Here is a 16833-nt window from a genome sequence, read left to right as displayed (position 1 = left end):
GACAGATAGGCACACAGATTGTCAGACTGGAAAATAGACAGACAGGCAGGCATGCAGACAGACATTCAGACAGATAGACATAGAGAGAGAGAGAGAGAGAGAGAGAGAGAGAGAGAGAGAGAGAGAGAGAGAGAGAGAGAGAGAGGAGAGAGAGACCTATTGACTCGCAGACAGATAATTACAACTACATATTCGTAGACAAACAGACAGAAAGGCTGACAGGATGATAGGCAGTCCGACAGACAGACAGAGAGACAGACAGAAATACCTACAGCCACGCAGACAGACACACCGGCAGAGACAGACAGCCAGAAATACAGACAGATAGGCATACAGATAGGCAGTCCGACAGACAGACAGAGAGACAGACAGAAATACCTACAGCCTCGCAGACAGGCACACCGGCAGAGGCAGACAGGCAGAAATACAGACAGATAGGCATACACATAGGCAGACTGAAAAAAGAGACAGACAGACAGGCATACACACATACATTCAGACTTACAGACAAAATTTTCACCAAAATCGGCAAAATGGCAAGGGGTTACATCAGGTTTTTTGAAAAATCGTGGTCGTTTCGCAAATCAAAACTTTTCTGATGATTTTTGTTTAATACCTCAAGTAAATATTGCTTGATTTTGAAATGTTATACCTTTTTGACACATTTGAAAAATCGATGGGTTGAAAAAAGTTATTGACCAAAAACCGATTTGTTTGTAAAGTCAACCTCTTTTGGAATATCTCGGCCAAATAATGTCCGATCTAAATCTACATTTTGAGCCAAATCCTGGAAATTTTTGAATGCCAGTCGATGGTCCTGAATCCTGCGAGCTCTTTAAGGTGTGTCCTTGCCAGATCCTTAAGGATTTGGCCGAGCTATGGCCACAAAACGAATGTCCTTTTTAGAAAAATAGTTTTAGCCCGGCCATATCCTTGCGGATTTTCAAAGGACATGGTGCGCTAGGAGAGCAAGGACCAACCCCGTCGATCTGTATCAAAACATTATGGGGCCATCTGAGAATCCAGGACTATCTTGGAAACAAGGACGATCTTGATGTCCTTTGGCCAGTTGATAGCTTTGTTCAGTAAAATGTGTGTATTTTTCTTAGATAAAAGCGTCTTGCCTAAAGTTACCTAAAATGTATGGTTAAAATATCCTTGACATTAGTTTATTAAATACTTTTCTCTTTCATTTACATATAATTATGGTACTAAAACGTACTAGTTCTATTGTATGGGTTTAGTATACGTGCAATGTCTTAGAACATAATAGCCGATGTGCATAAGAGCAGTGCTTTATGGGAGCTGGATTTATGGAGTTGAATCGATCCAGATATTCTTTACAGTAATTACAGGTAACATGGAAACTTTTAACAATTTTTTTGCAATTTATTTATTTGGATAATGTTTAGAATAGGGAAAATATACATAATTAAGTAATCGATCAGTCTCCAGCTCAAAACACTTTCAGCTATCTTATACATACGTGCGTGTCAGTGTTTTGTATTTTCATTAATTATCTTATCGCGAGAACAACTCTATGGTTAGCATTTGCATTTATATCTACATCGACTCCAAATTGGCGAGATATATCAAAATGCCAAATCTTAAACACTCGTTTGGCATGTTATGTGTTTACATAAAACATTTCAAGCCTAAACCAACCAATTAATTTTGTGTCCCAGTATAAGGATGATAACTAAAATTAGAACTTAAACTAAAACATACTATACAAATTTGTTGTAGGAGGAAAGAGCTCAACGTAGTACGAAACAACTTGGCTTAGCCAATCACATTTAGTTTGGCAGCAGCTCCGCTAGTTGGTTCCTTAGACTGGGTGGCAGCGAATCCGGAAATTTTATGTCGAAGGCAACGATCAGGTCGCCGCGTCGCGACGGCTCCTTGGGAAAAGGCAAGCCGCGCCCACTAATACGCTTCGTTGTGGTGGGTTTGATGACCTCGCCCTGGGTGTTAACTGCAATGCGATCGCCCTGCAGCGTTGGCACTGACACTGAGGCGCCGCACAGGGCCTGCTTGAGACTGACTTGGGCATTGTAGCGCAAATCGCTGCCCTCACGCTTGAATTGCGGATGCGGCTTGTCACGTATGATAAAGATGATGTCCGCAGGCACTTTTTGTGGTGCCTGATCGCCTTCTTTGGGGAATGTGATCTTGGTGCCTGCCTTCCAACCCGGCTTTACAGTAATGCTCAGCACCTTTTCCTCTTTACGCGCCGTGCCCGTTGACATGGACATGCGCGAAATCTTCATTTTCTTTGTGCAGCCTCTGTCGACTTCTTCCAGCGTCACATACAAATCATGCTCGATTGGTGGGTCCTGTTGCTGGCGCTTACGGCTAGGCGCTTGTGCATTGAACGACTGGGAACGGAAGGCGCCCATAGGATTGCCGCCAAAACCGCCAGCGTTGAACATTTCATCACCGCCGATGTTCATGAAGACTTGCTCAGTACCGTCACCGCCGCCGCCGCCACCAAAGAAGGCGCCAAAGGGATCTGCTGTGCCAAAGATATTCTGCGAGCCAAAGAACTGGGCGAATGTGGCACGTGGATCACCATGGAACTGGTAAGTGTAGGCGCCTGGTTGGCCGCTGCCATCTGGTCCGGGTGGTCCACCTTTCAGTCCCTCCTCACCGTGCTGATCGTAAATGTCACGTTTCTTCTTGTCAGACAGCACCTCGTACGCCTCTGCGATCTCCTTGAAGCGCTCCTCTGCTTGCGGGCTCTTGTTCTTGTCCGGATGGTATTTGAGTGCCAATTTTCGGTACGCTTTCTTAATGTCATCGTCTGTGGCCTTCTTGTCGATGCCCAATATCTTGTAGAAGTCTTTGCCCATTATGCTTTGCTTTGACTTGACGCTGCGCACTCACAAACTGCGAAAAAATAATAGAAAGCTCACAATTATTCTACTGATATATTTATATACAAAACGAAAAGCTAAAACAGCAGAGGCGAATGTGTCGATTGTTTTTTCAACGCGTCGCTCAATGGAAATTGCTAGAAACTTTGAGTTGTGCAACGACAAAGACAACGCCAGCGAAAAGCTGATGTGTTGTCACTCTGGGCGTGACGTCGACGCTACAATTTTTTGGGTTTTAAATTTCACATTTCACTGTTTTGAATTGCTTGTTTTGCTTTTCTTTTTATCTCTTGTTTTAAAGGTCACAAAATGCAGCTTGTTTTCAAGTGAAAAGAAGCTAATATGAGCAACAATTAATTTGTTAGGCCCTACTCACCTTTATTTGTTTTGCAGCTGCGTGCTATGCTTTTATTTAACTATTCCTTGTAAATTAACTTTCCGATTTGGTTATTACTTGAATTTCTGTGAATTGCAGTTTAAAAATGTACTATATACTTGAAATTATGTTGGTTTTAATCAATAGTTCTGGTTTTTTGTCTAGTGTGAAAACACACCCACTACTCGTTTCTCTTGATTTTTGCTAAATGAGTCGAACTGGCAACGGATGTTGCCTTTATATAGACTCGGAGCAGTCTGCTCGTCGAAAATTCTCGATGCTTCTAGCATAATAGGGTTGCATCCGGAACACAGCGGTTCGATAACCTAAGGCGCCAAAATTCAAATTCTCAAATAAATTTTCTAAAAACGTAAGAATGGGATATAAGTTGGTAAATTGGTTTTAAATAAGCATGGGTTATTGATATGTGGATACAAGTATGGCAATTAACTGAATTTGTTACAAATCAATGATCTATTTGAGTGCAATCGAATTGCAGCCGTAGCATCGATACTTTTCGTAAGATGACTGATGGAACTATCGGATAACCATCGATAGTAGCCAGGCTTATCGGTATTGTCATCGATAGAAGTGCAGCCAAACCGCAGCCGAACAACAAAAAACATTTGTTTCATTTATAAAAATGGTTGCTGCTCGATATCAACGTCAAGCATCCTCCGTTTAAACAGTTTAGATAGCAACAAATCAATTGGCTTGTGTACTCCCAGCCGTTGGGCCGGATTGTGCATTTAACCCTAAAACAATATTGCAACATTTTCACAGTTCAGGTGAGTGAAATCATACATATGTATGTGTATCTGTATGCCCACATATAAATGCGTGTATGTGTGAGCGAGCATATTTTGGAGCCGCAAGTTTTCCGACATTTGGCCAAGACGTTGAAGGACGCACAGCTTGAACTAGTTTTTCGCACTTAAGCAATCACATGTGTCACGTTCCAAAGCAAAACCTTGACCGATCTCCCGTCCACCGACTACCCACCCCCCATCCTCTGAGTGTTGCGCAAATGAAAATTCGCCAACATGCAAAGTTCGACCGCAACCCCCGTCGCGACCCCAAGAGCAGCGTAGATGCCGGCACACACGGTCAGCGCTTCTTAGTCACACATGAGACGCTGGCGAGGCACAGCCAAGTAGCGCATAAAAATAGTCATTCATCGGGCCATTGGCGAGAGCATCTTGACTAAACATTAATAGCACTTTCGCTGTGAATTTCCACACAACGTTCTCTCTCTCTCTGTATCTCTCACAGAATATCCATATAATATAGTCGACTATTCATTGAACAATTTGTCTTGGTTGGGGACTATAGGCCTGCCGGGTGGGCTACCCGTCACTGCGTCACCGGTCAGAGCCCTGAGCCCTAATAAACTACTTACTCACGCGCTCGCTTATTCGCTTATTTTTGTTTTTGCGATATTGTTATCAACAGTTGCTGCTAATGCCAGCTGGGTGCATTTGTTATTGTTATCAGCGCTGCGCCCGCGGCCAGCAACTGCGAGCGATTCGTAGCGCACCCAACAGCCCGGCTATTCGGAAGCGATCGAGACTTACTCGTGCACTCTGTGGCGCCAGCACCAGTTCGTGCCGCAGCAATGGTCAGTACTCGAGCACGCGTGAAACGATGTCGTTGCGTTGACGGCGGCTTCCACAGCGCACAGAAGAACTCGGCAGAAATCAGACGGTGTGTGTGTGCATAAAAAGATAAATTATTTATATATATATATACATGTATATGTATATATATATATATTTAATCCTCCCCATATAAGTATATGTGTGTGTGCTTCAAATGGAGTTTATCGTATAACGTGCTAATCCCCTTGCAATTAGTCTAAAAATAGTATCCATTTGAAATAGATTGCTTTCGTAATTACTATAGAGAGTACATAGAACTGCATAATTCGAGTCTACATAGAAAGCAGCGACATGACTCGAACTCGATCGATTTGTGCGTGTGTGTGTGTGTGTGTACTATATATCTGAGAAATCGGAACTCTACCTTTTTGGCATGTATCTCGCATTGTGTGGCAGACCTCAAAAACTTAAAATGTAGCGAAATAGTTTTAAAAATAGCAAAACTATATGCAAAAATAAAAAATAAAGAAAAATACACACACTTATCACAATATTCAGGTCTGGCGAAAAGCATAAAAATCTTCGTGTGCGCCAGACGTTGGGCTAATTTCTGTAAAAATCTCGTTCACGTCACGCCCAAATCCAAATTCGTTGTGTGGTGATCAGCGTCAATGTAAATATTGATGAGATTTCTATGCGTCTTAGATATTGGATAAACAGACTTAGGCATAGATATATAGGTTCATGTTGGCTGTGCAGTGTTTTTTGACTCTGCGCCTTCGTTACGTTTCGGTAACGAAAACCTTCGCATTTACAAATAGCCAGATTGTATCTGACGGATACTTGTGCTCCCTGCTTTAAATATTTGTTTTTCTTTGACGTTATTTTATTTTTTTTATTTCGTTCCGTCAATTTCTGTGCTTTTGTCGTCGTCGTCGCCACTTTTTATTTTTAGACGGATAATTTTTTTTATTATTTGTTTTTTCTGTTCGCGTATTAGCATTTTTGGATTCCACTCTTGCGTACCAGCACTTGCATATATATATTTTTTTATTTATACATTAATATATCATATAAATGCTTGCGTTCATCCAACATGTGTTTGAAATTGCAGCTCGTTTGGGTTTATCTTTTGGCCAGAGCACTTGGCACAACGCGCCTCTCCTGGCCCCAGCTCGCCTCGTCTTGTCTCGATTGCAATGTTTGTGCCTATTTTTATAAATTCAAGTTGGGAAAACATTGCGCATTTCGTATATACTAATTGCTTTGGACATTTAATTCGACTGTGAACGCATTTGCGCAAGCTTTCCGGTAAACATAGATTTTTACCAATTCCGACAATGTTTTCATATACTTTCCTGTGTATGAGTCTTATGTGAAACTTCTAAGAATCTCGAGAGTTTGCTTTGTTTAACAAACGTTATCAGAAATAGATGTAGATTGATGGCAACAGCTGTGCTTGGGGTTGCCAATTTAGTTCTTTAGAGACAATAGATAATAAAACATATCATAGCTAGCATGTTTATGTGCGTTCATCTTTTTATATATACATACATATGGATGAAAAATTAGTAAAAGTTTCTTATTTTGCAACTGTCAGCTGCTATTATGCGCTGTACGAAACGCATTAGAGCTTTTCCAAAATATATCTTCTAATTTATTTACTTACTGCTGTGCGCGCCCCCAAAAACTGACGTCCCGCTTGTACATTTTGCGCATTGCGGCCCAATTTCATATATATATATATATATATATATATTGAATATATCTATATATACATAATTATGGCACTATATATATGGTAGCATTTCCGTTACAATGTCGGCTATCAAGTCGCCCGTCGCCCATCGTTGCCCAACAAAGAAAGCAACAGCAATCGCCTTGGAATGACATTTGTTGGAGCAATTTATGCGGCAATTATGACGCTGTTGCTGAAAATTCAGAAGCAGCTGAAATATGGAATATCGGCACTTCTAGAAGCAGCCTCCGGCCGCATTTTGTTTATAAAATTCCGTACAATCTTAGTCATGATTCTTGCTTTTTTTGTGTGCCCGCGTACATATAAGGCGCGAAAAAAGCAAACAGCAGCAGGCAATGGGATTTTGGTTTATTTTCGAATTGAGGTCTACGGTGGGTGTTGGGGCATTGAAGGGGGTGGGGCGACGGGTGGGAGCAATGAACAGCTCATGTGGGCTGGCTTCCTTGTTTCGCTTTGGCCGTTGTCAAGCAGCGTCTAAAAATGAAATGTCAGTAGTTTTTTTCCAGTATTTTTCTCGTTTTTATTTTTTATATGTATATACATATATATATATAATAAATATATATTATTTATTCAGGCATTTTTTATTTGCGATCTTTCAAAATTTTTATTTATATCGCTATTTTTTTTTTAATTTTCATTTTCACAGGCCTTAACCCATTTGGTTTGCAACGTGCCTCCAGGACTAGGACATGGCTGAGCAGGACAGCAAGGATAGTACACAGTGCGCCGTCTTTGACCAAACGCCTGGCTCCCAACAAAAGAAAATCAACATCGTTGTGCGCTCCCATTTTACGGTAAAGCACGTCATTGCGCTGATTGGTACACAGTTTGCCTATGGCAAATTCGAGCTGCTGCTGCAGCCGCATGGCGAGAAGGATCTGGTAAGTATTTAATGCCAAGTCATGCGGGCTCCAACTCTGACTAATGCATTTTACATGATTTAGGTTAATTTGAATGCCCTGGACAAGGAGCTGCTTTACGACGTGCCTGGCTTTGAGCCTCAGCTGAAGAATAACCTGGTGCTGCTGCCAGCGGGCACCTGGGACGGCAATGTGACCAAACGCTATGAGTTGACCATGAAAAAGTCCACTTCGACGGTCAGCAAGCAGGCAAATACCGCGGAGAACGGGGCAACGACAACCGCAACCACAACAGCAGCAAAAACCGGCGAGAAAAAGAAGCGGGTAACAACAGGCGAGAAAAAGAAAAAATCGCCAAGCAAATCCAAGACTAGCGTAAGTCCCACAACTGAATCGGCAGTTGAGTCAGCAGCAACAGCAGCAGCATCAACCACAACCACGCCTACAACGCCCAGCAAGGTCAGCACAAAAGTGAAAACCAAACCCAGCGAAAGCAAGGACAACATTGTGAAGAGCAAGGACCAGGTGGATGAAAGCGTGAAGCTGCCAAATGCGCCAAGTACCTGCGCCGCAGGCATCGCTATTGACGAACTAACCAAAGTTGAAATAACCGAGCAGCTAAAGCAGCAGCTGCCACAAAATAGGATCCTCATTTCGCCCGTCGATGATGTAGCTCCTGAGTTATATAATATAAGTCCCGTCTCGGAAGCTGAACAACTGTCTGACGATGATTTGGCATTGGGCGCCTCGGCCAGTCCCACGTTGATGGGACCAGCCTACGAATTTGGCAACGCCGGACCCACAGAGAGCGATCTGTTGGCTGGAACTGAAGCTGGCACCGAAGCACTAGCGGCCATCGTTGGCAATGATAAAGTCGAAGAGGATGATAGACAGGAAATGGAATATTCAAATTTCTTTAACCGCAAGTACGGCGGCGATGAGGTGCCCGCCTGGCAGCGCATCAATACCAGCGCCTCAGAATTTGTGGCCTCGGCCAACACAGAAACGGAGACGCATGGAAATGGCGTTGGCCCACGTGCATATGTGGGACTTGTCAATCAGGCAATGACATGCTACCTAAATAGTCTGCTGCAAGCGCTCTATATGACGCCCGAGTTTCGCAATGCCTTGTACCGCTGGGAGTTTGACAACGACAACGAGGCCAAGAACATACCCTACCAGTTGCAGAAGCTGTTCCTCAATTTGCAGACATCGCCGAAATCATCGGTGGAGACAACTGACCTGACGCGGAGCTTTGGCTGGGACTCAACGGAAGCCTGGCAACAGCATGACATCCAAGAGTTGTGCCGCGTCATGTTCGATGCACTGGAGCACAAGTTCAAGAACACAAAACAGGCCAATCTCATCTCGACGTTATACGAGGGCAAAATGAATGATTATGTCAAGTGTTTGGAGTGCAATACCGAGAAGACGCGCGAGGATACCTTCCTTGATATACCGCTACCGGTGCGTCCATTTGGCAGCAGTTCCGCCTACGGTAGCATCGAGGAGGCACTGCGCGCCTTTGTTCAGCCCGAAACTCTCGATGGCAACAATCAGTATCTGTGCGAGAAATGCAAAAAGAAATGCGACGCCCACAAGGGACTGCACTTCAAGTCCTTCCCCTATATACTGACGCTGCATCTAAAGCGCTTCGACTTTGACTATCAGACCATGCATCGCATCAAGCTGAATGACAGGCAAGCATTAAAGCCTTTACTCTTAGTCTTATACTAATATTTGTTCTGCATTTTACAGGGTGACCTTCCCGCAGAAGCTGAATCTAAACAGCTTTGTGAATCGCAGCGGCCAGGGCGAGCAGTATCAGATGAATGGCACCAGCAATGCAGACGATTGCAGCACCGCGGACAGTGGCTCGGCCATGGAGGAGGATAACTTGAGCAGCGGTGTGGGAACAACGGCCAGTTCCAGTCAGCATGAGAACGACCTGAACGACGAGGACGAGGGCATCGACATGAGCAGCAGCACCGGCAAGAGCGCGAACATGGAGGCACGACTCAAACAGGACTTGCTTTCGGGTCCATATATCTATGAGCTCTTTGCTATTATGATACACTCGGGCAGCGCTTCAGGCGGTCATTACTATGCTTACATCAAGGATTTTGATAATGACGAATGGTTCTGTTTCAATGATCAAAATGTGTCCACGGTGGGTAGCCGAAGATTGGCAGGTGTCATCATATATTTTATGTCCATCTTTTCCTCTCGATTTGCAGATCACACAAGAGGACATCCAGCGTTCATTTGGCGGGCCCAATGGCAGTTACTACTCAAGCGCTTATACGTCCAGCACGAATGCGTATATGCTCATGTATCGCCAGGTGGACGCCAAGCGTAACGAGCTTGTAGTCAAGTGTAACGACTTTCCGGAGCACATCAAATCGCTGCTTCCCAAGCTGCATGCGGAGGAAGATACGCGCGTTTCGCGCCTGGGTAGACACATCACAGTAACAGATCTGGCACTGCCGCATCTATACAAGCCGCGCGTCTACTTTTATAATCCGTTGCTCAAGAAGCTTAAGATGACCCGCGTGTATCTGTCGCAGAGTTTCGATGTGAATAAAGTACTGATGTCTGCGTACGATATGCTCAATGTGGAGCAGTTTGCGCCGCTGTCACGCTGCCGTCTAGTTGCCTACAACTCATCCATGGACACTATCATACAGTCTCTGGAGAATTGCACTGATCCGGCACTAACCGAGCTGCGTTCCTCGCATAACTACAATCTGGACTTTTTGCTGGAGTACCGGGCTGAGGATCAGCAGTTTGAAAACTATGCCAGCGATGGCACTACGTGGTATGTGTTTAAGGTAGATCTCTCGACCATGGCGATGGACGGTCCCTTCCTGGTTTATTCAGCAGCGCGGGAGTCTAGCGACGTGCTTCGCCATTCAATTGCAGTACGTTTGCACATTAACGAGCAGCAGTTTCTGCTGGCCGCCGTGCGTGGCTCTTACCGCATGGCCTTCGTGGCGTACGATCCCCAACCGACATCGGAGGCACAACAACAGCTACAGCAACTGGCTAACTCACAATTCAAATATATCACATACTTTTACTTAAACGTGCCTAACACCGATGCCACCAGTCTCGAGATGTTGGGCGTGCCCAGCAGCGAGCCCATTGCAGCTCCCATCGAGGTATGTACTTGAGCCCTTTAACGTATAACGTCTAGTTCCCATCCAATTGTGCCCAATAATGAATTGTTTTATTTTATATGCAAGTAATGTAGCAATTTGTCAAAGTTCAAGTAACTCTTCTCCCCTTTGCAGCCCGCCAATGGCTGCGCCGGTGGTGATGTAGTGGATGCTGCCATGATGAATGGCATTAACGGCACAAACGGCACGGCTACGCCCGAGGGTGTCAGCGCCGGCAACAACGACTGTGATTGGCGTCGCTATAAGCGCGATCAGGCTGATTCGCTTACGACACCCGGCCATGAGTCCAACTCGGAGGATAGCAGCCTGAGTGATGGTGATCGTACGCTGGTTGAGAATAGTATGCAGCATCGTGGCGGCGGCGATAGCCAGGTGAGCTCCACCAGCCATTCACCACAGCTGTCCAGTCCTGAGGACGAGGCCGCCTCCCATGACGCCATGATGCGCGTTCACGCCTACTGCAATGGCAACGGCAGCTATGGCAGCGAGGCGGGCGACACCAGCTCCCTGCCACCTAGCACAACAACACAATTTTTCCACGCCATCAAAATTGATTGCGTGGATCTGGCCGCCACTAGCAGCACCACCAGTGGCCACCAATCCGATGACGAGGCGCAATTGCGTAAGCCCACACACGCTTATAAACTTCTTGTTGGCAAGCATATGCGTATGGGCACCTTTAAGCGGCACATCGAGCAGTTGATACGCGTTCCCAGCGCCTATTTCAAGCTGCAGCGCAAGCATGAGAGCACCATATCCAATAACCAGACCAATACGCTGGTCTTTCTCAACGAGGCCGAAACTCTGACCGTGGAGATCGGTAAAACACTGCAACCGTACGAGTTCAAGTCTAAGATATACTTTTTGCGGCTGGCGGATTTGAACAATGAGACCGCCAAGCTGCCCTGCGTCTGTGAGTGGGTGTATAATGCCAACACTACTGCGGAGCAGGCCAAGCAGGATCTGGTCGCCAAGCTGCATCGCATCGATGCCAAATACAGCTCCCTCACCGTGGACAATTGTCGCATCTGGCTAAAGGGCGGTCGTTGTCCCACCAAAATACTCGCTAACGAGGATACACTGTACTGCGACATTCGCTCCACGGCTGCCGAGGTGAGCACGAAACTATTTATATGTGGCGATATATACATATCTGATTCATGTTTATATTTTGGCCACAGTTCATTGTGCAAGAGTGTGAGGAGGGCGTGGTGCCGCAGCCCAAGGAAGAGTCGTTAACCATATTCGTGCGTCGCTGGTACCCGGAGAAATGGGAGTTTGGCAAATTCCAGGAAATCACAATGGACAGTAAGCTGATTATAATTGGTGAATTGTTAAAGCATGGTTCTTAATCTCACTCCTTGCAGAGGACGGCGAAATCAAAAGAAGTTTATCACAAATATGCAATATACCTATTGATCGCTTGAGTTATATGAAGGTAGGAATTGTCACACGTATATATGTTTGGATAAGATCTAACACTCTGTTACTTTGCCCACAGCTAAACAGCTACTTTCCCTGCACAAGCATATCGGCAGTTACCGTTAACGAGGCCGTCAACTGGCTCTCTGTGCCCGCGGCGCTGGACGTGTATCCACTGAACACAACTAACAGTGGCAACATGTATTTGTATAAGTGAGTGGGAGGCATGCCATTATGCTCTTTTGTGTGTGTCACTAAGTTTATGGTTTATTGCAGAGATAAAAGCGTGCCGGTGCGAGAGCTCTCGTCAGACGAGCGCCGCTCGTTAACCAATAAGGAGAAGGCGCGCCTGGATCGATTGGGCTGCATTTCAACGACACGCTACTCGCAGCGCCGCGAACGAGCCCTAAAGATCTACTTGGACTCGCCAGAGAAACCAAGCAATGTAACTGCCTCGGCGCCAATAGACGCACATGCCGAGAACTAATGGCCCAAACGGCACCAGCAACAACGTTGTCGTTGTACCCTTCCCCCGTTCCCTTACTGGCTGTAGACTTGCTTGTTGCATAACCGGACCCGCAAATACATACAACATGTATTTCAACTAACCAAACGCAATCGATTCAAATCTGCGAGTCCGTCGACGGCGCCTCCGTCCGTTTTGGTTGCACATTTTATTCGCATATCCCGTGTGCTGCACGCTTTTCGCTCTCATAATTCACAATTTAATATGTAATTTGTTTTGTTGTTTAATTTTGTTGGCACAATTCGTTTGGCGTGTCGAAATGGGACGTAGACAGATGGGGCTATTTGGGGAAGAGTGTGGGGATGGGTGTCCTAGTAACCAGTAACGATAACAAAAATTATTCTTGCTGCTTTTGTAATACAAGAGTTCAGACATGAGACTGTGTACAATTTTAATTACATGCAAGAAATTAAAAAAAAAAAATGCAAAAAGATTGTGAACATAACTTAATTACATAAAACGTAAAAATAAAAGAAAAATTATTTGTATTGGAAGTAATCGTAGTTTTCTTTTTCTTTTATATATTAAGTGATATATGAAACCATTTGATATCTCCAACCACAGTCCAAGAAAACTCAGTTTTACTTATTCTTTTTATTATAAAATGTTAATTTTATTTAATACCTACTACGCGTGGATTTTTAACGTTTTTGTTTTTTGAATTATAAGTATTTTAAAGATCATGTTTACTTTAAAAATGTTTTAATTCTTCAAACTTCTCGTCTCGTTGCGATTTAGAACAAATCGATTTAGAAATTTAAAACGAAAGATCAGTACGTTTTTATAAGGAGGGAAGAAATATGTAGAGTTGACTGCACATAGAATTTTAAGGGTTTAACTGTTGAATAAACTCGAAAGGCTTTCAAGTGGATAGTTTTTTTTAATCATAGAATGGGAAATTTAAAGTTCTTGGAACGAAAACGAATTGTGTTGTCAAATGGATTTTCTGGTTTACTAATCAATGAATTCTATAGTAAAAATTTATAGAGCGGCAGCAGTAGGCAGCGCAATTGTTCACATTCTTGTTGCTTTAAGGGGGCGTTTTTTGTATGGTATCCAGGGGGCCTATGCCTTGGTCTCAACGGCCGGCGCCGATTCCACTTTTGTCGCCGCAGCAGAATTGCCGGCAGCCGCCTTCTTGCCTTTGCCCTTGCCCTTAACAGGTCCCAGTGGCTGTGCGACCAGTTCCTGAAAATCAAAATAAAATCCACAGATAAGATTGCGGTCAGGTTAGATCACCAGAAATTACGATTTACCTTCAGTTCGGGTTGCGCAATGCTGTGTTCGCTCACATAGCTGTCCACGTTGAAGGGTATACCGGTTACTAAATTGACGCCGTTGGGCATGAGCAATACCGTGTGTTTGAACTGTGCCACAATCTCAGCTGCAAGTAAACAATGATACAAATTATAGGCTCCCATTTTGACGAATTTTTTCAGATGCTTTTGTAGCGATGGCATGTTCAGACTGAGGCCATAGATTAAAAGGCAACTGCTGAAGACGCCAAAGCCTTTGGAGCTTTGTTCTAGCAAAATGTCTGGCCGTAGTTGGCAGCTCAAGAGTTATACCAAATCCGGAATTAAGTTTTGCAAAACTAATATCATATCAATAAGTGTCGACTTACAAGGCTTCTCGTACAGTACTTGGAAGGGCTCAATCATCTTGTGTGAGACGCATTCAACGACGCCCATGCGCGCCTTGGTCTCCTCCTCGAAGCTGCGGATGTTGAAGGGCATGTTGCCGTACTTGGTTTTCACCTCAGCCAGCAGCGCACGCGATGCCTTCAGCTTAAGCATGTAGTTCTCGTCGGACTTCTTGTAAATGGAGACCTTTGTGTCCTTCTCGCGACCCTGCAACAAACACAAATGTTATCAATACTGCGGAGTCTACGAATCAACATGTTTCGATGGTTTTCTATGCGTTCTCAGATCTCATAATCTTGCAATCTTCGGGCCAGCTATGGCACAATTCTGAAGCTAACATGTGCCGAGCCGTTAAAAGGGCAACTCGCCAAACACACAAGGCGCTTACATGATTAACTCTATAGCCTTGCCATGCCAATCCTCAAGCGCGTGTTTTTAATCATTGAACAAATGTTGGGTGATAAAATAAGTGTCCCATAGAGACCTACTGCTTACCACGCCTTCGCCGCTGCTGACAATAACATCGATGGCATAAACCTCGTGCGTCTCAAAGGAGCACTTCTCGTGCTCCTTACGCTGTGCCTCGCTCGGATTCTGTATGATCGTCTTTTCGCCATCGATTTTGAACTGCTTCAGCTCGTGACTAAGCATGCCCTCAATGGGCTTGCACTTGTACGACTCGCTGATTTGTTGCACGGCTTCGGTGATTGAGTAATTCTGAAAAAATGACGAACAATAAAGGCATCAATTTAACATTTGAATCTTAGCCATATAGACTATATATGATTTTCTATAATTGTGTGCAATTGTAAAGACCAAACATTTCTATGTATAAACTCGTTCAGTTCACGAAATTGCCGCAATTGATCTCTGCAGGCGTTGAGCTGTGCTGTGCCAGTTATAATTGAGGGTCAACAGCCATTCCGTTGCCTGCAGCATAAGGATTACTATTACTATATCTATTTACAAATATATATACATGCATATGTGAGCAATCAACAGAGGCTCAGCCATTGATTTGATGACTGCGCTTTCGCCAATTGTCGCCTGTGCTTTGTGCAGGTGTTGAGATGTGCTGGCGCTGTGCATTATACGCTAGACAATCCGTTGCCTGCATCCCTCTCCTAATCTTATAAGTAGGCGGAAACACTTACGCTGGAGCCGGACTTGAGCAGACGCAGTGCAGCCTGAACGGACCAGTACGCGGCCAGTATAACATCAGCTTGGCGCCCGCTTATTTTCTGATCCGCGCCGGCGCCCACGACAATTGTGTGCGCAGCCACAGCAATGAAGCCATCAATGTGGGCACCCAGATCACTGTGTGTGGCAAGTAAGGACACAAGGTAAATAAATAAAAAACGAATGTTGCAGGTGAGTGAATGATACTTACATTTTAACTACATCACCAGCCTTTAGCGTATAGTCGGCATCGTTTTTAGCTGGCGAAAAGTGACAGACACAATTGTTGACCGACAGACATGTCGGAAATGCGATACCCTTCTTCAGTTCCTTTTCCTTTTTGTATACCTAGGGCAGGGTACATGAAGGCAGAGTGTTAATCGATTTATCATAGGAGCAATGACAGTTGGCTGGATGCCAAAGTGTCCTCAGATCTCATAATCTGTGAATCTTTGGGCCCCAGAGCACGCGCGCCAAACGCCGCAGGCCAGCGCCAAAAACGCACGTGGATGAAAATTCAACGCACGCAGGAAGCACGCGGCTTTTTACTGCGCACACATGCTGCCGGCCCGCAGCGCAGTAACGCACGCAGAGGCTCTCAATTGTGTTAGTTTTAATCATTGGACTTAATTCGCTTGTGGTTTGTTGGTGCAAATATTCAGTTGGAACTTACTTTGCCGGTTTCTTCAGTCAGCAGAGTGTCGCCCTTGGTGCAAATTTCCCTCACAGAGGCATCCGGCACACAGAGTCCAATAACCGTTTTCAGAGTTTCTAAAATTAAACACATCGAAACAGAAATAGTCGAGTTAGTTCTATGCGAAACGAGTTTTTGTACGTCTCGCGTGGCACTGTGAGTCGCACATTAGCATTGCAATTTAGTGAAGGCATTTCATGTTTTTATTAAACTGAAGCTCTAAAAGCTATAATCCCAACCTTCACTGTCTTAAATTTGTATTTGGGCATTGAATTCAACACCTGAAAACTTTGAGGTTATGTACGCTATGCTCTCGCATATCCCGCGAACACCGCCGCGTGGCTACTTCAAGCAACAGCGACGTCAGCGTCAGCGCCGACGTCTTCGTGAGCTCCATTGTTGTCGGCTACACGTAGCGGCCGACATTAATGCAGAAAATTTTTGACTTCACTTTCACTTTGCAACGCATTTCTTAAATATATTCAACTATTTACTTACTATTTGCAATTTCTCCAGCCAATTTGTATTTGGTAACAACCAAATCCTCAGCAATGGTCTTCTCAGGCTCCTTTTCTACGTCTGCCATTTTTAAAATGAAACAAAAAGCGAGAGCTGCTAAATGACGAAATGATGTTTTTAAGAGTATGTAGTATGGCCAGATAGTTAATGGAAAACAACTAGCTGGCAACATTAATGTGTGACCAATATAAGAATTTTG

At 44.5% G+C, this 16833-nt stretch overlaps 3 protein-coding genes across 6 annotated transcripts; 1 reads left to right on the top strand and 2 right to left on the bottom strand.

Annotated features, from left to right (window-relative positions):
• Window positions 1-1147: 1147 nt before the first annotated feature.
• DnaJ-1 (DnaJ-like-1) lies at window positions 1148-3460 on the bottom strand. The gene is made up of 2 exons (XM_064696401.1): window positions 3253-3460; window positions 1148-2889 (listed from the first exon to the last, which is right to left on the bottom strand). The coding sequence occupies exon 2, from the start codon at window positions 2850-2852 to the stop codon at window positions 1797-1799; it is 1056 nt and encodes a 351-aa protein (XP_064552471.1). The 5' UTR covers window positions 2853-2889; window positions 3253-3460; the 3' UTR covers window positions 1148-1796.
• Window positions 3461-3834: 374 nt separating this feature from the next.
• Window positions 3835-13093, top strand: Usp47 (ubiquitin specific protease 47). 4 transcript variants are annotated; one of them, XM_064696402.1, is made up of 10 exons: window positions 3839-4040; window positions 7259-7493; window positions 7557-9172; window positions 9231-9642; window positions 9710-10633; window positions 10766-11764; window positions 11833-11959; window positions 12019-12089; window positions 12153-12286; window positions 12350-13093. In XM_064696402.1, the coding sequence occupies exons 2-10, from the start codon at window positions 7302-7304 to the stop codon at window positions 12558-12560; spliced, it is 4686 nt and encodes a 1561-aa protein (XP_064552472.1). In that variant the 5' UTR covers window positions 3839-4040; window positions 7259-7301; the 3' UTR covers window positions 12561-13093. The 4 variants fall into 4 exon arrangements, with proteins under 4 accessions (XP_064552476.1, XP_064552475.1, XP_064552472.1 ...); XM_064696403.1 differs by lacking the exon at window positions 3839-4040 and adding an exon at window positions 4808-4956; XM_064696406.1 differs by lacking the exons at window positions 10766-11764; window positions 11833-11959; window positions 12019-12089; window positions 12153-12286; window positions 12350-13093 and having other exon boundaries at window positions 3835-4040; window positions 9710-10290; window positions 10356-10517.
• Window positions 13094-13174: 81 nt separating this feature from the next.
• Window positions 13175-16773, bottom strand: LOC135438184 (proliferation-associated protein 2G4). The gene is made up of 8 exons (XM_064696408.1): window positions 16614-16773; window positions 16095-16192; window positions 15633-15769; window positions 15397-15559; window positions 14738-14959; window positions 14224-14449; window positions 13856-13983; window positions 13175-13787 (listed from the first exon to the last, which is right to left on the bottom strand). Exons 1-8 carry the CDS (start codon window positions 16699-16701, stop codon window positions 13665-13667), a joined length of 1185 nt encoding a protein of 394 aa, XP_064552478.1. The 5' UTR covers window positions 16702-16773; the 3' UTR covers window positions 13175-13664.
• Between the last annotated feature and the right edge of the window lie 60 nt (window positions 16774-16833).

Source organism: Drosophila montana, unplaced genomic scaffold, assembly GCF_035044405.1.
Source record: "Drosophila montana isolate Dmon_TW-CO22-7 unplaced genomic scaffold, ASM3504440v1 contig_3847_1, whole genome shotgun sequence".
Lineage (NCBI taxonomy): Eukaryota > Metazoa > Arthropoda > Insecta > Diptera > Drosophilidae > Drosophila > Drosophila montana.
The sequence above is the reverse complement of the archived record's forward strand: the minus strand, read 5'-3'. Positions and strand labels throughout refer to the sequence as shown.